The 20,850-nt window shown below is 36.2% G+C and overlaps 4 protein-coding genes across 4 annotated transcripts; 1 reads left to right on the forward strand and 3 right to left on the reverse strand.

The window, feature by feature from the left end:
- The first annotated feature begins 337 nt into the window (after positions 1-337).
- On the forward strand, positions 338-2,084 carry LOC126605355 (cyclin-D3-2-like). Its single transcript, XM_050272732.1, has 4 exons — positions 338-1,032; positions 1,119-1,320; positions 1,443-1,573; positions 1,687-2,084. The coding sequence occupies exons 1-4, from the start codon at positions 532-534 to the stop codon at positions 1,960-1,962; spliced, it is 1,110 nt and encodes a 369-aa protein (XP_050128689.1). The 5' UTR covers positions 338-531; the 3' UTR covers positions 1,963-2,084.
- A 5,245-nt stretch (positions 2,085-7,329) lies between these two features.
- Positions 7,330-8,444, reverse strand: LOC126605336 (ADP-ribosylation factor 1-like). Its single transcript, XM_050272707.1, has 5 exons — positions 8,348-8,444; positions 8,151-8,221; positions 7,819-7,938; positions 7,611-7,729; positions 7,330-7,372 (listed from the first exon to the last, which is right to left on the reverse strand). The coding sequence occupies exons 1-5, from the start codon at positions 8,442-8,444 to the stop codon at positions 7,330-7,332; spliced, it is 450 nt and encodes a 149-aa protein (XP_050128664.1).
- A 4,345-nt stretch (positions 8,445-12,789) lies between these two features.
- LOC126602861 (uncharacterized) lies at positions 12,790-14,690 on the reverse strand. Its single transcript, XM_050269698.1, has 5 exons — positions 14,466-14,690; positions 14,168-14,386; positions 14,003-14,095; positions 13,802-13,903; positions 12,790-13,609 (listed from the first exon to the last, which is right to left on the reverse strand). Exons 1-5 carry the CDS (start codon positions 14,688-14,690, stop codon positions 12,866-12,868), a joined length of 1,383 nt encoding a protein of 460 aa, XP_050125655.1. The 3' UTR covers positions 12,790-12,865.
- Positions 14,691-17,671: 2,981 nt separating this feature from the next.
- Positions 17,672-19,484, reverse strand: LOC126602863 (uncharacterized). Its single transcript, XM_050269699.1, has 2 exons — positions 17,823-19,484; positions 17,672-17,704 (listed from the first exon to the last, which is right to left on the reverse strand). The coding sequence occupies exons 1-2, from the start codon at positions 19,482-19,484 to the stop codon at positions 17,672-17,674; spliced, it is 1,695 nt and encodes a 564-aa protein (XP_050125656.1).
- Positions 19,485-20,850: the final 1,366 nt, after the last annotated feature.

Genomic DNA, 20,850 nt, shown 5'->3' on the forward strand with positions numbered 1-20,850 from the left:
CCCTCAACTTTAACCCAATTGTAGCAATGATCCTTCCAACATAACTCATTTTGATAAAATTCTAACGAAGTTGACGAAAATAATCATAGTTACACGTTGTGATGAGTTGAGGGACTCCAATTGTAGCAATGGTCAGTCCAACATAACTTATTTTGATAAAATTCTAACAAAGTTGATAAAAATGACCATAGCTACACATTTTGATAAATTAAGGGATCAATGATAATAAATTTTTAGTTGAAAAATTATTGTTCTAATTTGATTGAAGTTGATGGACAATTTCTACCATTTACTTTGTAAAGTAATGGCTGAACGCTAAGGCACCAAAAAAAAGGACCGGCGTGAAGGGCTTCTGAGAGAAAACTCTTCGTCTGCTTCCTACGTTTGGCGCTATCTGTGTTTCCTAAAAAGGTCTGGAGAGAGAAAGAAACAGATTCAGAGATGGATATGGGCATGAGCTCAACCCTTTCTCTCTCCCTTGTTCATTTTGTGTAATGACCAAAACTTTTATTCTCTTCTTCTCCGAAGAAGATGGCTCTGCAAGAAGAACCCCAAGAGCTCCAAAACCCTCCAGTGGCGTTCGACCTTTTATTATTCTGCGAGGAAGGATTTGAGGAAGATTTGAGAGACAATGGTAGTGATCAGGAGAGCGAGAACTGTGATGGGTTTTCAAAAAAGCAATCATCTTTCCCTTTGGTTGTTATGGAAAGTGATATTTTCTGGGAAAATGATGAACTTTCCTCTCTAATCTCCAAAGAGGAACAAACCCATGTGTGTTTCAGTGGCGAAATCTCAGATGGGTCTTTAATGGCTGCTCGGAAAGAGGCAGTTGAGTGGATTCTGAGTGTAAGGGCACACTATGGGTTCTCCTCTTTGACCACCGTTCTAGCTGTGAACTACTTTGATAGATTCATTGCCAGTCGGCCGTTTCAGAGGGACAAGCTGTGGATGAGTCAGCTCGCCGCCGTCGCCTGCGTCTCGTTGGCCGCCAAAGTGGAGGAGACCCATGTGCCCCTTCTCTTAGATTTGCAAGTATGTGTAAATTTCCATGTGCAACTTGAGTGTTTGTGAAATTGCTAGACTGTTTTGTTTACTGAATATCTTGTGATTGTGTTTAGGTGGAGGAATCAAAGTATGTTTTCGAAGCAAAAACCATTCAAAGAATGGAGCTTTTGGTGCTATCGACTCTTGGGTGGAGGATGAATCCGGTGACCCCAAATTCATACTTTGATCACATCATCAGGAGGTTCGGTTTGAAGATCCACCTGCATTGGGAGTTTCTGTGGAGATGTGAGCGTCTACTTCTATCCGTCATTGCGGGTGAGCAATCGAATTTGTTTCAGTTTCTGATCAATGAGTAGTTTAGTATCAATCATATATATCGAAAAGGCATAAAACCAGTTGGAACTAATCTTATATTCAATTCGGTATTTTTATTGCAGATTCCAGATTTACTTGTTATTTGCCTTCCGTATTAGCTACTGCAACAATGCTGTATGTTATAGTTGAGATTGAGGCATTTAATCCTGTGGAATACCAGAATCAGCTTATGAATTTACTTAAAGTCAGTAAGGTTTGTACTTAATAAACGGATTTGTCACTTCTCATGTAATTTGTTTTCCTGCTTCTGCAAATGTTATGCAACTTGATGCCCTAAATAGTTGAATATTATTATGTCCTTTACAGGACAGGGTAAATGAGTGCTCCAAGCTCATCCTGGAACTGTCAGGGAGCGTAGAAAACCAAAGCCACAAACGCAAGCATTTATCGGTACCCAGCAGCCCTAATGGGGTTATTAATGCGTCTTTCAGCTGTGACATGTCAAATGGTTCGTGGGCTGTGGCATCACTGGACTCATCCTCACCAGATCCTCAATTTAAAAGGAGTAGACTGCAGAACCAGCAGATGAGGTTGCCCTCTTTAAATCGTGTGTCTGTGGACGTGCTGAGCAGCTCACGTTAGTCTCTGATTGTCTTTTGTCTACTATTAAACATGGTAGTATATACAATCCCTCTTTTGCGTATTGTGTTATTGGCGGTATCTGTATTGAGTACGTCTATATCATCATTCCTTTTGTGGCCAAACTTGTGAAAATGAAACGCTGTGAGATTAAAACTCCACCTCTCTCACGTATTTCTTGAGATGTGGTTGGGGGAGGGGGGGTGTTTGCTGATGAATGGAAGAAATCAATCATGCTTGATCTGCCATATTTAAGTACTTATATCATGCATACACGCACAATTGACACAAGTATATTTTATCACTTATTCATTTTGTTATATGTAGTGGAGTGGTTGTCTAGAAAATTAAGTCCGAGACATCCTCTTTGTGCTCTTTATCTACCTTAGCTTGAAACTAAACCTGAGGCGTCCATCACTGCCGCAGGGGGTGGGATGAGGGTAGATATAGAAGTGTAAGTTCAGTTCCTCAAGGCAAAAGGGAAATGGAACAATAAAAAAAGCCAGAGATGGAGACAGGCAACGCTAGTGATTTATACCAAACAATAAAGAAGTAAAATGTTGGGCACTGAAAGTCTTTGGTTGTTCAGCATGATTGAACAAAACAATGACTTTGGAGTTTTTCTAATTAGAAAGAGGTGAGTAATGAGCAGTGTGCTTGATAGTTGGTTTGTTGAACTAGATTAGAGAGAGAGAGAGAGAGAGAGAGAGAGCTCTATGATTAGGTAATTTGATTGGATTGCCTCTTACAACGTGATCAAACTCATCACTAGACATTGGCAAGGTTCCAAACTACGGAATATTTTCTTGCAACAAGTTTTCCTGCCTTAAGAGGCTTTTAACTGTGTTTGTGCCCATGCACATGTCCAAAACCAGTACTGATGAAGTAGTCTCGTATTTCTATTATGCTAATTGAAATGATAGACATGGTCGCAAACTAGGACAATCCGAGAATGTGTTTATCTATTCTTTTCACTCATACAAATGATTCTTGTGGCTGAGTAACTAGTCTTACTGATGTAGCTTGGTCTTAGTACAGGTTTAAACTATGCATAGCTGTTGACAGGCTTCCGGTTGTTTTCTAGCAGATTAGTGTTATTTAGCCACATTGGTTTGTTTCTCTATCGACCTTTTCAAGTCCCCTGCCTACACCTACTCCCTTCTTTGTTTTGATCCAACACCTTATTTCAAATCTGCAAATAGTCACTTGCTAAGAGAATGAGCAATGTAACTGTTGCATTTAGAAGTCGGATTGTGTCAGTCGAGTGCAAGCACGCAATAAGCCTTTTAGTAACGCCATCTTCTTATGTTCATAGAAGTCAGCAGTCTGCAAGTTTAGGCACCTTGTTTGTACAGTTTTACGTTTGTGTACCTAGTTCCATTCATAAGTCAGATTCTATCAGTCGATTGCAAATGCAATCAGGAAGCAGAATATGTCAATGTATTTAGTAACAAATGTCTCGTGCTTAGTAAATGACTTTGCGTATTATCTTCGTAAATTGGCTTTCATATCTTGTATAAGATTAGCAGCATCCATAAATTTCTGTAGGGAAAGGTTTGAAATTGGATTTGTGCAGGATATGGGAATTTGTGAGGATGTATGTTTGCTCTTGTTGTCTGTGGTCCTCCCCTGCCTTTTTCTTTAGGTTTGGTTAAAGTTTAAGCTACATCTCTTTCTTATCATAAGTCGCATGCAGAGAGAGAAGATGATGACAGTGATTCTTCAAAAAAATTAGGCGTGCCATAATCGTTCATACTGTGAAGTCAAAGGTCACATTTTAATTTAAAACGTATGACCAGCAAGAAACAACCACTTATGTTGTTATGTTTCCCGTGTTCTCCCAAGCCAGAAAGCACCACATTGTCAAAACCAAACTTGCACATGATCTATCAGGCACAGTCATGTTGGTTGTAAATTTATTTGGGTTTTAAATGCCAAAATAAATGTGAAGGTTACGTGAAGCACTCACTAACGTATGTTTATTACGTCATGAATGACTACACAAGGTGTGTGTCTCATTCTTATTCAGCTATTCCTGACATATCTTGTGTTTGCTGACACACAAGAAATGGAAAAGTAAGTTGGTCTCACTTGATTTCAACCATGTATCATAACCATGTGTTTTTTATTTATTTATTTTTATCTCATACTTGAAAAATTAGGTATTGTTTATGAAAAAAGTATGTATGTTGAACAGTTGAGTAAGAAATTGATGTCAAATTTCACATCTTGTCAGAGTCAAAGATATCAGAGGAATTAATTATAACAAAAACTTATCCTTCCACGTTAGTAGTGACTAATCGATCTCTACATTCAACTTATACAAGATTTTGAAGTTGACATCCATTTTTTACTTGAAAGTATAATGAATCTAGTGAATTATCAAATTCAATCAAACCCAATCCTAGCCATCGACGAGGCCAAGAGATCGGTTGAGTTGGCAACTTGAAGTACTGCAATAGTAGCAACCCAAGTTCGATTTCCACCTAATTTCAGACCCAATCCAGACATTAGTTGGTCAATCCTCAGTCGGCTCTGTGAGTCTCGATTTAACCATCGCACAAGTTGTGGGACTGATTTGTGTGACCATGCCTTTTGTCCTTTTTGGTGTACACCTGGGTGTGGAGTAGGACGGAGGGAGAATTCATCCTTGATACAAAAGAAAGAAATATTGGGAAGCACTAACGACCATCTCACTCGTCTTCCAATGTAAAGAATGCAAAATTGTCGCAATAACTAATAAGAACGTTGACAGGCATTTAGGATAATAGATAATGGGGACACTGCATAGTGCATTGGCAGAGACAAGAAACTACTCCTGCATCAAACTCACCAGGACTAGGAGTAGGAGAGTATGGTCCTCTCCAATTGAGCAAAAATTGAAGGAAAAGTGGCTTCACTGGTTTGCAATTATCATGCACAAATGTTGTGCATCAACCATATTTACTCAGCACGAAGAAAATGGCTCTTGTTTGTTATCTGTCATCTATTTTATTCATGAGCTTCTGATGAACATAAATACTAGAGTAGCTCATTTCTTGCAGCTTTACCTTTCAACATTCATTGTGTTTGGATAAACACCTTTGGACAAGTAAGCGTGCGTCATAAAGATTAATATGTTATTAAGACATAAACCTTCCGCCTTTTTACCTTTATTGAGAAGCTAATTTCGCTTAACTCTGTTGAGTTTAAAGAAAAATTGTAAAGGTGGTGCAGACCAAAACATGTACATTCGGCTACATAGTGTCGAACAAATAATTGACCCTAAACACTAGACAGGTTGGGAAAAACGTAAGACGGGAGCACAAGTTCCGGTATTAAGCATTTCCCCATTTTTTATCAGTTAATTAATCCAACTGATTTGGTTTAACATATGAGAGAACATAACTAGTACACAAGATATGTGAGAGGACAGAAATGAAGAGTTGTTGAGAAGAGCTAGAAAGTTTTGTTTCAATATCTTTTTGGAGATATTGTCAAAAGTCTAGTATTCTCTTGTTCCTATGAAGTTGCTGGACCTGAAATGGTATGTCCTCTCCTCAGTGTTAATTCACTAGGAAATTTCAGAGAACCTTTAATCTTCCTTTGGTATGTCCAAGAGACAAAGTTATAGGAGTACTAGAGAAATGTCAATGTCTAGTCTATAGATATCATGTTGGTTTGTGCTTGTCTTTGTCTTGATTTTGTTTCTTCTTACATTGTGTTCTGCTTGGAAAGATTGGGTCAAGTTATACCCTAACAAGATAAAAGACAATAATCTAAATATAACGGGAGTGTGAACGGAACATCTGTGTGATGTTCGTCAAAATTCTTCGATGATCAAGTTAGAAATAATACTCAAGAAAGCTTTAATAAATGGAAGTAGAGATTTAGTGGACGTTTGTTGCACGGAATAAGCTTGGCTTTCAACGATTGTAGTCACGGACTGGTTTGGATAGACTTGACCGTGCCTTATTTTAAGGCACACATTTTAATGGCTAGAGCAAGTCCACTGGTGAGCTAAATGCAGAGGCAAGGATTACCAAATTGCCCAAAACACAAAAAGGAGGTCTAATGGTCCATTTTCTTCAGGGCAATTCGTGCGCTCCACCAAGTCTGTTCGGCTGCCCAACCAAAGTTTTGCTAGGCTTTGAGCCTACTGGAAATGGGCTATGTCATGGCTGACGTCAAACAGCAGACAGAGCCCCCCCCCCCTCCCCCACAAAACCCCCCATGTGCAAGCGACCAAGCTGAAAGGTAATTTTGCCTCGACCTCAGCCTTCCAATAGTCTTCTCATTTGGACTGTTGAATTTCCAATAATAATTTTTTTTTAAATTATAGGTTGTGCCACGTGGCACAATCTGGTGCCTCTAATTTTAACAAAAATATGGAAATTAACGGTTCGAATTAATCGAACGATAAAAAAATTCATAATTTTTTTTTATTTCTACAAATACCCAACCATCCTCTCATTCTATACCACAACTTAATATTTATTTTTACTATTATCTCTTTAAACGCACTAAGGCCATCAAAGCATAAAAAATATATTTGTGAACAATCGTCATTGCCCTTCCCGAATGAATAGACTTGCACAAAAATAATTAATGTTTAAAATGATTAGTAAAAGCAATTCGAATGCCATGCCCTTGCCCTTGCCATCCCAACAAGTGGACTTGCTCTTAAAAGTAGTAGCCTTGTTTGTGAGGTGTAATCCTAATGAATCTAGTTCTCAATTAATTTCATGTTGGTCCAGGTTGAGATTGGTGTAAAATAGCCCAATCTAGGTTCTAGTCCAGTCAATCAAACGTCTCCCAAGTCCCAAGGTTTATGAGAACTAAGTATTTATATACTCTTTGCACCCTTTTATTCTTGATTTACCAAATGAAGTGACACACATGCAACTATGTGCTACATCAAACAAGATAAACTGACCAGAAAAACCGGTGCTGAAATTATATATTTTTTGAGCATTTTGTTGTCGATAAAGGTCAAAAATCAAATGTATTCAGGTAAAGTTTTCTGAAACGTTAAAAAATAGTTCTAGTTGTTTCGTACCATAAATAAATTCGAAGAACTATAATGCCTTGTATATAAAGCATAACTGAAGATGCCAGGATTTTACTAGTTAACATAGATCGAGATAAACTAAACAGGACTAAAAGCTTGCCAGACTGACTGGATTATGTTTGCAGATATGCAAAGATATCATCCAGAAAAAAAACATTGTGCAGTAACTAAAAATACATAAGTAATGAAGTACATAATAATATATATATCCTGTAAAAATACAATCAAACATTTGGTACAATAAGAAATAAAACATAAAAGGAGCTAGGTATATTTATCATGCCTTGTTCGAGATGTTGCTGGATAGCCAATTAAGGCCCTCATAGTTTTTGGCCGGAGGTGACACAAACAGTCTGAATGTACCTGGATATGTTAAAACCCATGCACAAGCATAAAAGAATATATGAGGGCCTTGATTGGCTATTCAGGTCATTTTTCTCTTATTCAAATGTAAATCAAGACCTTGTCGGTTAGGTCAAGTCAGGTTTGAATGTTCAAGTCTGACAATATAACATGTCAAACTATTCAAGAAAATAATCCTTATCATTTAATTAGTTATTGTAGTATAGTATGTAATTAAGAAGCATGTTTTGGTTGTTACCATCGGCGTTGGCGGAGTGAATGCAGACCAAGCTTATCGGTGATCTCAGAAACATTCATGGCATTCGGAAGATCTTGCTTGTTGGCAAATACAAGCAGTGTCGCGTCACGGAGTTCATCCTGCAACAACAAAAGAAACAAGGATTGACATTTGTATGGTACAAATTAAAGTTTTAATAGCAATTTATAGAAGGAACAAGGAAATTGACCTCACTAAGCATTCGATGGAGCTCATCTCTTGCTTCCGAAACTTTGTCTCTGTCGTTGCTATCCAGTACAAAGATGAGACCCTGAGTCTTCTGAAAATCATAGGACCATAGCGGTCGAATCTACATGTAGCACACAGTAAATCAAGAACAAAAAATCTCTCTAAAAAAAATTCAAATTATGATCTATGATGCGGTGACACAGATCAACAGTACTATATATTTAGATACACATAATCGATACATTTTCCGACACGTCCTCTACCACAGTTTTGTATATCTCAGTAGCATACAATTCCAAAACATTAGTTTAAATTAAGAATCAAAGCTAGTACCTTGTCTTGTCCTCCTACATCCCAAACAGTGAAACTTACATTTTTGTATTCAACGGTTTCCACATTAAACCCTGGTCGCACAAAATCAATTGAAACCGATTTTTTTTCATCCCAGTTCGAGTAGGTACATATATAGTAAGTTCAATATGAGAAGTACCAAGAAAAAGTTGGAGTAATTAATGATCAGAAGTAGACACCAATTGTGGGTATGGTACTGACAACCTCTCCAAGTTTGAGCTTGTAGAGGATGGTGGTTTTTCCGGCAGCGTCGAGACCCGCCATTAGTATTCTCATCTCTTTCCTAAGTTCCTTGCAAAGAGGACCCTCACCAGCCTTGATATTGCCAGGCCCATTGCTTCCAACTTGTTTAACCAAAGAGGCAGTTAAAACAATATGAGACCAAGAAAACGAAAACCCTAATGAATAGTATATCGTTTACAGGAACAATGAACTGAAGGATCGATTTACCAGAGCGGAAAATAAGACGGAGGAGAAATGATATGATAGTTCAAGGGCAGATCAGAAGCACAGGGATCTATGATTAAATATCGTCCATATGACAAGAGATAGTCTACACCTGACGCAAGAGAAGCAAAGGGTTCTCAAGGATACGAGGGATAGATAACCTGGGAATCGCTCAACCAGGGGCAATGGAGTTCACTCAACATTGCTAATCGTGGATGCGCTCACACGACCAAACCAAATGCTTGATTTTAGAAGGAGAAATCACTCTCTTCTAATGCACAAGGCAAATATAAATTTTCATTCATCAAGTCTGTCATTTAAGGCTTTCTAGTACAATATTTATAAGCGTTTACAAATTAATAGACCTCAAGTTTCCATGACACCCTTACAACTCCCAAAATAACTTAACAAATTCCTAAGTAATTAAAATACAAAACCTTTGTTATTCCAAAGCATATTAATGGTTTCAAATTGTTTTCTCCAAGTCTTCCTCCTGCACCATTCTCCTCTTCTTGAAGAAAATTCATCCTTGAATTTCGTTTGGTATTCCTCAATCTTTCGGATGCCCAACCAACGTTTCCCATAGTAGAGATTTTAGTAAGATAATCACAATTCATACAACATTGCAAAGAGCATAAAATTTGTAATATATTTTTTGTTTCCATCGTGTATAGACTGATCCCCTTTTCTTCCAAAAGAAATGTGATGCATATAGGCTTCCAAACTTATTGCTTATGGGAGACCGTAAATACTCATGAACGAGAAAAGAAAACTCCAATAATGAGCAAAAGGTAGTTCCTTATCCAAGTGTTTTCTCTTAACCAAAGCACAATCAATGAATTCGTCCCAAATATAATCATGAAAACAGAATGCAAGAGACTTCACATTCTTTATAAGTTGTCCACATCGTTGTTCAACCCATGAACTCTTACCTACGTCTACATGGCAGTCAACAAAAATTGGGGTAGAATCCCAATATTGAGAACAAGTGGCCTCAAGCTGCCTACAACATTCTTGATTAGCCACTAAAATCAAATACTTGTACTAATCATTTTTCTAGTCCAAGATTGGTGTAGAACTCCAATCAACAAAGTTCTCATTGACTTCTTCGTCGTCATCAACTTACTTGTCATAAATTGACGGCAAATTCCAATCGACCAAGCTAGTCTCTTCAACCAATTGATTTCAAACGGATGGAAAATCTCACCCATGATCTTCATACGCAATGGAAAACTTGCTCTAATGCCACTTGATGCAAAAGAGAACCAAAGGACCGAGGGAAATAGAAGGAATGGGGGATAGATACCTGGGAATCACTCAACCAGAGGCAACGAAATCACTCAACGTCGCTAATCGTGGATGCGCTCACACGATCAAGCCAAATGCTTGACTTTAGAAGGAGAAATCACTCTCTTCAAATGCACAAGGTAAATATAAATTTTCATTCATCAAGTCTGCCATTCAAGGCTTTATAGTACAATATTTATAAGCGTTTACAAATTAATAGACCTCAAGTTTCCATGACACCCTTACAACTCCCAAAATAACTTAACAAATTCCTAAATAATTCAAATACAAAACCTTTGTTATTCCAAAATATTAATGATTTCAAATTGTTTTTTCGAAGTCTTCCTCCCACATCAATGCCGAAGTTTTTCTATCTCATGGGGTTAGGGTAATGGGCTAAGAGGGCGGAGTGCTTGTGTTTTGATCATATAATTGGATCCGATTGTATTTGATTCACAATTCCTTACAACAAATTATTACAAACGTGTTCTTTAATCTTGATGCAATATGAAAAGAGTTGAATATCAGAATGCGCAACGAATAAGACTAACAAATAATAAGAATATTATTAAACAAACTGAGAATGCCGAAACGGCTACAAAAACCTAAGAGACTACATTGTGGCTAACTTGTTCTCTAATAAATAACAAAACACTCTATTTATAATAAACTAACCCTAATCTCTAACAAAACCTAATTCTAACGGGTTAAGCCCATAAAACCAAACATTCAAATAAACCAAAATACTAATATTTTCCAACAAAAAGCTTCCATGGATACATGCATATCATAACATTTTGCATTGCATTGTACAAATGACAAATCAAAATTGTCAACAAAAAAAAGGATGAACTATTTTTACAATTCTTAGTGATACTCATAGGTAATTCGTGACAAGATCTGGGATTATATACGTGTTGAAATCTGAACTGTAATGTGCTATTCATTTTTGGAGATGGCATCCTTGGCGGACTGAAGGGTGTTTGCCACCACAGCAGCTGGTGAACCACCTGCACATTCCTTTGTTCTTGGCCTTGCCCCGCCGATGACTGGATGTCTACTGTGTTCACCTTTGCCTCCTTGGCATGTTGTGCATTGATCTCCTTAATTTCCTGCATGAGTTTCATAAACTTGGATTCACAAAACGAAGAAACTATAAGAAAATTGTAAAGTAAAAAGATTAAAAATTTGGGAATGATACCTTAATGGCTTGTGCATTCATTTTTGAAGGTGGTGGTAAGTAATTAACCAACTCAGTCAGCTTCTTTCCGGAAAAATGGAGGTATTTATTACCTAGTTTTTCATAGGACGATTTCTCAGCCGAAGGAAGAGGAGCTCAAATGGTCAATGCCAAAATCTACAAGTTAACCATTTAGATTTTAGGACCTTTTCCATTTTCTTTTATTAGACAATCTTACTGCATCGGCTTCAAAAATCTTGTTAATTTATCCACCTTTAATACTTTTCGTTAATAATTTAGTGTCATCTGTGCAACACATGGTAGCTTTTTTTAAGTCCCTTAAATGACTTGGGGTATGAATTCAGGTGACGAAAGTCCGTTGGACATATCTTCAGCTTCCCTGAATACAAATGGTTGTCAACAAAATGCTTACATCAAGTTGTTCGGGGATCTTCGAGTGGTGAAACACGTATGAAAGTGTTCACGTGCACAAAATAGAGTTTTGATATTGCCACTAGCAAAGCTGGACATAGGTTTCTATTAGGGCTGGGTTCGGTTCATTTTATTTTTTATTTTTTTGAGTTCAGTTTCGGTTCGGTTTTGATTTTTTCAAAAAATGAAAAAAATCTGACCTGAGAGAAGGCATTATAATTTATGGGCATAATGTTCTATATTTTGGTGTTACCAAGACTTCCAATGCTAAGAAAATGAGTCATCAAGTATACCATGGAGTTTCAAGATATTATAACATTGGTCATGTATTAACATGCAAATACGCAAATTTTCTAAAATAATGAGCTTTTATGTACCCATGTTTCTGTTAAAACATAGTTTGGTGCATGTTTGTATGCAGTTATGTGATATTATTATTCTTGTGGTGATGCTTACTTATTTGATTCGTTGTCATTGTAGATAAATTACTATGTCCAGTTTCACATCCAAATGAATGAGTACAGAGATCGCGTTGTATTGGTCAATACTTGAGAATGTTTAGTTTTATCTTTCTAATAGGGAATTCTTTTAGGAGCCTAATTTCCCCCCCTTTTTGTTATAGCCTTCCGCAACGAAGAAATATGGACAATATATTGGAACACACTACTACAAAATAGATTATTGGTGTCGCTATAATAACCGACAAAAAACATATATTTCTGTCGGAAATTTAGTAAAATCCGATAGGAATCTTATGCAGTGACGGATATATGAACCGACAGCATTGCTGGCGTCAGGAAATGAGGTTTCTGTCGGTTTAGGCCCTAAAACCGACGGATATTCTGTCGAATAATTACTGTCGTATATTATCCACATTCTGTCGATCATGACCGCCAGAAAATAAAAAAAAACTGTCGAATATCAATATATTTCTGTCTGTCCTAACCGACAGAAAAATATTAAAAAATTAATTCAATTATTTTCCGTCGGTTATAACCGACAGGAAAATATTAGTATTTTAAAAAACCATTTTTTTCCTTTTTTCTTTTACTGACTCAATAAAACAAAAATTTAATAATTAAAAAAAATAGGAATTTTTTTTTTTACTTTCTTACTTTAGAGAATGAATAAAAAAAAAAGCAATGAGTGAATAAAGCTTATAACAAACATAACATTCATTCAAATATTAATTAACTTACTAGAATATTGTCTTATGAATCTATCATAACACATAAAGTTAACGTTAAATATAAATTAACCTACAACACGGTCATCTGCATCCGCCATAATACATAACTAAACAAAAAATATAAATAAGACGTCAGACATAGTCGTCTTGAATACCAACAAGCTATTCAACTGAACCCGAGCCTTCGGCCGGCCCTCCCTGTGCTCCTGCGCCTTCTGCCACTCCTCCAACGCCTTCTGCCAATCCTGCATGGGCTCCCAGATACCTCAGCAAATCGCCATCAAGGCTACCCGACATCATTCCAGAAAGTAAACCCGAGGATAATCCGGCATTAAAAACACCAGGAGAAATATGTGAGTGATCACCGGGAGAAGCCATCTGAGGTCGATATACTGGCGTTGGATACTGCGGCTGAAAAGACATATGTTGCATGGGATAGGCAGACGCAGGTGGCTGATTGGGAGCCGAATGCTGTGATGCCGGAGGGCTAAGTGGTGGCCGCTGCAGATGTTGTGGAATTAGCATCATAAATAATTGTTGTTGCTGCATCATGAGCTGCTGCATCATTGCCTGCTGTTGCTGGTTCACCTGGTTCTGCGATTCCTTTGATTGCTGAAGCTCAACCGTTACCGCCGCCAACAGCTTAGAAGCTTCTTCCTCCCTCCTCCTCAATTTGTTGTTCTTAGCTACCATCCTGGCCAATGCACCCTTGGATGATTTCCTAGAAGCTCTAGCATCTGAAGAACTTGCATATGACACCATATCCGAAATCACCCCATGACCATAACCACGAACTCTATTTCTAGTCTCAGACCCCATCTGCTCAACATAAATATGTGTTCTAATCTCAGACGTGTCCTCTTCTCCGGACTCAACAATTGACTGAACTTGGCTCTCCATAGATATCTTGCAATATAATATAAAAACAAAACAATAAAAATTATTAAGAGAAAAAAATACAGAATCTTGAAATTCAATGTTTCATCAAGTTTCACAAAATTAGATTGTCACAACACAGATTCAACAAAGATTCAACAATCCAAAGACAAATAAAACTTGAAAACAGTCATAATCTGAATAGAGTTATAAATCATTTACCCCTCTCTGTTGTGACGATTCATCAATCCAAGTGTCGTCTTTCCGGGTATGGGTAGCTCGAAAAAAGGTGATAGGATCTGGTTCCTTCCCATGCTTTTTCTTCTTTAAACATGTTAACAGAACAACAAATACATATTAACCCCTCATTATAAATAAAAAAAAATTAAAACACTTCAAATAAAAGAATATAGCAACACTTACAAGCTCCTCACGAACCCGAGCAAACGTTTTTGAACCAGTAGTATGGTTCATCTTTTTTGACACACGATTAATCTTGTTTTTCTCTGCCACCTCCTGAAAATTTGAAAAAAAAAACGCTTATAAGGACATATTTCAATACCAAATATCAAACCATTAATTTTTTACCTTTGTTTTAGGATCATCCCAATACGCTAACATCTCAGCCCACTGACCACCATCCACACCAGGGGGAGGTTCTGAGCGCTCATGTTCTTGCCTTTTGGTGTAATACTCTGCTTTCAACCAATTACGATATTCCTTGTATGCATGATCCGCAACATTGAGAGTCATGTTGCGAATAATTGGCATTCTATCTTGATCTTCATCAAGAAACAAGATATTACCCTATATCCACATATATATACATGTTAGTATTTGGAATATATACATAAAAAATTACAAGGCCCAAAACGAAAATATATACCTTAATTATTTCCCACATAAGTTCCTTAGCATTTGCAGGAACCCCACGCCAATCCTTCTTCAGTGGAATATGTCTTGGATCCTTAACCTCTGAGGCTACCATTTTCGAAAAATCAGAGGAATTTTCACTTACACATTTCCATGTCGAGTCAAATAGACAAACTTGCTTCCCTTTCCACTTCGGAATACAAGCTCCACGTGTCCTACGTTCACTTTGTTCCTCCATGATGAGAAGGTGAAAAATGAAGCGTGAAAATGAGAACGTGAAAATGAGAAGGTGAAAAATGAAGAGTGAAAGTGAAAATGAGAAGGTGAAGAAGAGGAAGAGTGAAAATGCTTGTCAGATTAGGAAGAGTAAAAACGCGTGAAGAAGAGGAACGGGAGAAGTAGCTGAGGGAAATAAATATTGTCGGTTATAACCGACAGAAACTCCAGTAAAACCACCAGTCAATTAAAATATTGAAAATGTGTCAGTGTATTGTCGGTAAAATCCGACAGATATTATCTAAAACCGTCAGGAACTAACAACGGTCAGTAAGATATTTATTATGTCAGAACGTATTATTATGACAGGTTAATGTCAGTTCGTAGATAGGGTGGTTGAGGGAAATATACATTGTCGGTTATAACCGACAGAAACTCCATTAAAACCGCCAATAAAAGCGCCAATAAATTAAAATATTGAAAATGTGTTAGTGTAGTGTCGGTAAAATCCGACAGAAATTATATAAAACCGTCAGAAAATTTCCAAAAACCGACACAAATTTCCAAAAACCGCCAGGAATTTCTCCTCAGTTACATTTTTGTGCTTCATTAATTTTTTTCGAAGTTAACGAGCGGGAAAATTCCCGCTCAAAATTTTAGTCAGGTTGTGTCGGTTATATTCGACAAGGATGTTAACGAAAAAAAAAAAATTTGTTTTGATTTGTTTTTTAACATTATAACATTTTAAATTTTACCACACAAAATAAAATATTTTAAATAAAAGTCACCCAACCAAAAAAAATATAAAATAAACCATGTGTTTTTTTTTTTTTACCATTATAACATTTTAAATAAAAGTCACCACACAAAATATAAAAAAATTAAATCAAGTGTTTTTTTTTTTTTTAACCATTATAACATTTTAAATTTTACCACACAAACTAAAGGCCACACAAATTGAAAGATAGTTTAATTAATACTTAAAAAACATAAAGTAAATAATAAAACTACTCCATTTCATCTTCTGTTAGGTCATCATCGGCATTAACAAAATCAGGAAACTGGGTAGGCAATGGTAATACTTCGTGAAAAGGAGTCTCTTCCACGCCAACCCTTGTATGCAAATTTTCATTGTCAAGTACACGATCATCCAAATCAGGTATGGCATAATCATCAAGAGCATCATTATCCTCTAATACGTCAAACAAATCTCTTGGTTGCGTTCGAACAACAACATGCCAATCTTTTTCAATTGTGTCCTCCACATAAAATGCTTGTAATGCTTGTGAAGCTAATATGAAAGGATCCTCTTTAAATCCCAATCGATTAAAGTTTACTAAAGTAAATCCATATTGATCGGTCTTCATACCTCTTGGACTTTCACTGTTAACCCATTCGCATTTAAACAACATCACAGCTCGACCCCTGTCTCCTGCTTCAGTAGGGCCACAATATCTAACCTCAAACATGTCTATGACTCTACCATAACAATTCACTTGCCCAATTGCACCAGGGACATTTGCAGGTACAAAGACACCACAATTTTGATTCTTATGCTTATCGTCCACAGATTTTGTACGAAATCTGAACCCATGAATAATGTGACTTTTATATTTCGTCACAACCCTACTAGGATAATTGGCTAGCCAACGCAAGTCTTCAGATATCAAGATGTCATTAGCATGACATATTGAATTAATCTGTAATAAGTAAAATGATAAAAATTGACACGACAAATATAACCACGTCATAATTAAAATGTAAAAAAAAAATACTAATGTGACTGTTATATTAACTCACATGTTGCTTGAACCATTCTGGAAATTCCTTCTTGCTTAGCTCCTTGATTTGTCGCACAGTTAGCCTTGCTCGACGATGTTGATTTTTCAAGAATTCCTCATGTTGCCTAGCCAATCAGGTCCAAATATGCTTAACTTTTTTTTCAAAGTAAAGAAAATTGATAAAACATTAAGACGTATGACTAAATGATTTTACCTTCTAAATGGGTTAACCTCATCACAATTATTTAGAATGTATCTGTGGCACTGATCAAGAACATTTAACTCGAGCTTCACATTTTCTCCTGAACCCATATAACATCCTTTAGAGTCAAAAATTGATAACCCACCAGATACTCCACGTCCAATACCATCTTCATTTCGACCTCTACGAGTGCGACGAGACTCAACATCTCTAAGATACATGGAACAAAAGGACAAACACTCATCCACCAAATACACTTCAGCAATAGAACCTTCAGGATGACCCTTATTACGAACATAGCGCTTCAGTGTTTGTAAAAACCTATAATTATAATACAAAACACAAATTATTATAATTGCTAATAAAAATTATCATTATAAATTAAGACCATCTCCAACCCTGGGCTAAAAGCCAAATTACCCCCCCAAACACTCTCCAACCCATGCTAAAATTTTAGGCTAAATGCCAAATGCTATTTCTGGGCCAAATACCCCCTAACTTTCCCCCCGGGCTAAATGCGAATGTTTATCGGAATTTAAATTTTTTTAGATTAAAATGTTCATAAAATTAATTTACAATAATCTACATATTTTTTTATTTTTTTAAAAATTGATTTAAGAAAAAAATTTAGGCTAATTTCATTCTTTAATAATTCCGGGCTAAAATTTTAGGGTAGAAGGGTTGGAGCAGAAAAGATGTTTCTGGGCTAAAAGCTAAATTTTCCGGGCTAAAAAATTTGGCTTTTAGCCCAAGGGTTGGAGATGGTCTAACAAATTTTATAAAGATTTGTTAATTACCGTTCAATTGGATACATCCATCTATATGGAACAGGGCCTGCAATAGCTGCTTCATCTGCCAAGTGAATTGGGAGGTGCATCATTACATAAAAAAATGCCGGCGGGAATATCTTCTCCAATTGACATAATGTCAAGGCAATTTTTGAATTCAATTGCTTGAAACCTTCCTCGGACTCCTTCTTGCTACACAATTGTCTGAAAATGACACTTAACTCTAATAATATCATAGTAACGGATTTAGGCAAAACCGCACGTACTGCAAGCGGGAGTAACTGCTGCATTAAAACATGACAATCGTGGCTTTTCAATCCATGTATTTTTCTTTCATTCACATGCACACATCGCGACAAATTTGATGAATATCCATCGGGAACCTGAATAGTAGACAACACTTCACAAAATGCAGTTTTTTCTTCTTTTTTCAACGTGAACAATGCTGGAGGTCGAAATGTTCTATTTCCTTCCCTACGCGGATGTTGTCTAGGTCTTATGTTCAATATTTCAAGATCTGCACGTGCGGCCAATCCATCCTTGGACTTTTTATCTATATCTAACAATGTTCCAACTACATTGTCACATATATTTTTTTCAATATGCATAACATCAAGATTGTGTCTAATCAACAGATGCCTCCAATAAGGTAGTTCATAAAAAATAGATTTCTTCTTCCACTGACTCTTACTACTTGTACTGCTCTCAGTTCGTTTTCTGCGTTGCCCAACCGAAGCATCATTCTTTGGCTTTCCAAAAGTAAATCTCAAAGTAGAAAGTTCTTCAAGACATTGTAAACCAGTCCACTGCCTTGGTGCACTACGATGCTCTCGCCGACCATTAAAAGATGTGGTTTGTCTTCGAAACCTATGATCAACAGGAAGAAAGCGTCGATGCCCCAAATAGGAAATCTTACGACTCGCCGGCAAGTAAATAGATTCTTTATCATGCATGCAATGTGGACAAGCTTTATATCCATGTGTACTCCATCCTGATAACATTCCATAAGCCGGAAAATCACTTATAGTCCATAAAACGACAGCTTTCATCGTAAAAGTTTGGTTGGAATACGCATCATAAGTAGGAGTGCCCACCTCCCACAACTCATTCAACTCATCAATCAATGGACGCATGTACACATCAATCTCTTTGCCGGGACTACGCGGTCCTGGTATTAACAGAGATAACAACAAATTTGGTTGCTTCATACATATCCAGGGCGGTAAATTGTAAACTGAAAGCACCACAGGCCATGTGCTATAGTCTTGCCTCATTTTTCCAAAAGGATTAAATCCATCACTGACCAACCCTAATCGGACATTTCGAATTTCTGATCCAAACTCCGGATATAAATTATCCAAATGCTTCCATGCTGGAGAATATGAAGGATGTCTCATAAACCCATCCTTAGGACATTCAGTTGCATGCCACCTCATATGTTCAGCTGTATGCTTCGACATATACAACCGCTGCAATCGTGGTTTTAAAGGAAAATACCACATAACCTTAGTTGCGATTTTTTTTCTAGAGCCATCATCTTCATTGACATTTTTATATCTTGATTCACCACAAACTGAGCATACGGTCAACTCTGCAGTGTCTTTCCAATAGATCATGCAATTATTGGGACACGCATCAATCTTTACATACGTTAGACCCAAGTTATTTATAAGTTGTTTTGCCTTATAACAAGATTCAGGCAAACAATCTCCATCAGGCAGCATTTTTTTAATTAACTCGAGTAACGTGGTAAAGATCCCGTCCGGCATTCTTGCTAAACACTTGATCTGATACAATCTTACAACCGCCTCCAATTTTTTAAATTCCTTACAACCTGGCCACAAATCTTGATCTGCCTCTTCAAGCAACTTAAAAAAAGTCTCGACCTCTTCAGGACGCCCTTCCCCAAAAAGGGGTTCAGTAGACGGCCCAACACCTTCTTCAGTTAATGGTTGGACAAATACATCATTAAGAACATCATGCATACTAGTCAACCGATCTCCTGTTTCAGTAGATGGCCCAACACCTTCTTCTCCAATCTCCATATTTTGCTCTCCAATTAAAGGCTCCCCATGATGTCGCCATGAAGTATTTTTGTAATCTTTATCCATATCATACAACACAAGATGTTCGACAATAGTTTTTCTAACAAAAATATATCGATTACAACATCTTTTGCAAGGACATCTAAACTTATCGGGGCCAGCACCATTCGCAACTGCTTGATCCAAAAATAAATTAATTCCATCTGTATACGCTTCCAAATTTCGCGGTAGTGTCAACCAATTCTTTTCCATGTTTTACCACTGTACGAGAGCAAATATTACGTTGAAACTAAGATGCCTACAATCTTTCAATCCCTATCATGTAGGCATAACTATTAGAAATTTCAATCTCTATTTTTCAACCTCGAACTATCACAATTGCAATTTAATTTCCAACACCTATAACAGTAAAACAAATAAAAAAAACAATAAAAGGTTAACAAAAATATGTTTATCTATACTCTTGATTATTTATTAAATTTAAGTTTTTATTATCCTCATATCAATTAGAGTGAAATATTTAATTAATTAACATAATATATACCTATATTACTAAATATTACCAATTTATGGCATTTAAATATTGTCAATTTAACATAAATATTTCCAAATAATATTTATCTCAATTTCTTCATAACAGTTTAAGTAAATAAAATACAATATTTTAATCCCTATCATGTAGGCATAACTATTAGAAATTTAATTTCCAACACCTATCATAGTAAAACAAATTAAAATTACAATAAAAGGTTAACAAAAATATGTTTATCTATACTCTTGATTATTTATTAAATTTAAGTTTTTATTATCCTCATAGCAATTAGAGTGAAATATTTAATTAATTAACATAATATATAACTATATTACTAAATATTACAAATTTATGAAATATTAAATATTATCAATTTAACATAAATATTTATCTCAATTTCTTCATAACAATTTAAGTAAATAAAATAAACTAATAGAACACAAATATTCCTAATTTATCTTACTAATTAAATTAAAATCTCTAAATAAATAATCTTGTGTGTTAAACAAACAATTTAAACATCAATAAGTTCAGTAATAAAACCTGAACTATTGAAGAATTCCGTTGTCGATCTATTCTTTACGTAGTCAGCTAACTAATTAAAGCCCCTGCAAAATCAAATCATAAAATAAAAATAAGTCACAAAGTACTTGATTAAAAAACAAATAGAAGATGAAAAGTATGGAAGCAAAAGAAATGAAAAACTTACTGTGTGAGATGAAGAGAAGAAAAAGATGAAGTGCTTGATGAAGAAAAAAATAGAAGATGAAAAGTATGGAAGCAAAAGAAATGAAGAGAAGAAACGGATTGAAGATTGAAGATTGAAGATTGAAG

This window comes from Malus sylvestris, chromosome 15 (genome assembly GCF_916048215.2).
Source record: "Malus sylvestris chromosome 15, drMalSylv7.2, whole genome shotgun sequence".
NCBI classification, from domain to species: Eukaryota; Viridiplantae; Streptophyta; class Magnoliopsida; order Rosales; family Rosaceae; genus Malus; species Malus sylvestris.

Bases quoted from the DNA above. Each gene is read 5' to 3' on its own strand.
- LOC126605355 (XM_050272732.1), top strand. From the start codon at position 532: ATGGCTCTGCAAGAAGAACCCCAAGAGCTCCAAAACCCTCCAGTGGCG. The intron at 1,321-1,442 runs GTGAGCAATCGA...TTTTTATTGCAG, and splicing joins ACTTCTATCCGTCATTGCGG to ATTCCAGATTTACTTGTTAT. The intron at 1,574-1,686 runs GTTTGTACTTAA...TGTCCTTTACAG, and splicing joins ATTTACTTAAAGTCAGTAAG to GACAGGGTAAATGAGTGCTC.
- LOC126605336 (XM_050272707.1), bottom strand. From the start codon at position 8,444: ATGAGAATACTAATGGCGGGTCTCGACGCTGCCGGAAAAACCACCATC. The intron at 7,939-8,150 runs GTACTAGCTTTG...TGCTACATGTAG, and splicing joins ATGTAGGAGGACAAGACAAG to ATTCGACCGCTATGGTCCTA. The intron at 7,373-7,610 runs GTAACAACCAAA...TAACATATCCAG, and splicing joins TCACTCCGCCAACGCCGATG to GTACATTCAGACTGTTTGTG.
- LOC126602861 (XM_050269698.1), bottom strand. From the start codon at position 14,690: ATGGAGGAACAAAGTGAACGTAGGACACGTGGAGCTTGTATTCCGAAG. The intron at 14,096-14,167 runs GTAAAAAATTAA...TCAAATTTTCAG, and splicing joins GGGATGATCCTAAAACAAAG to GAGGTGGCAGAGAAAAACAA. The intron at 13,904-14,002 runs GTAAGTGTTGCT...ACATGTTTAAAG, and splicing joins CTCGGGTTCGTGAGGAGCTT to AAGAAAAAGCATGGGAAGGA.
- LOC126602863 (XM_050269699.1), bottom strand. From the start codon at position 19,484: ATGGAGATTGGAGAAGAAGGTGTTGGGCCATCTACTGAAACAGGAGAT. The intron at 17,705-17,822 runs GTTCCCGATGGA...TCCCGCTTGCAG, and splicing joins AAGTGTTGTCTACTATTCAG to TACGTGCGGTTTTGCCTAAA.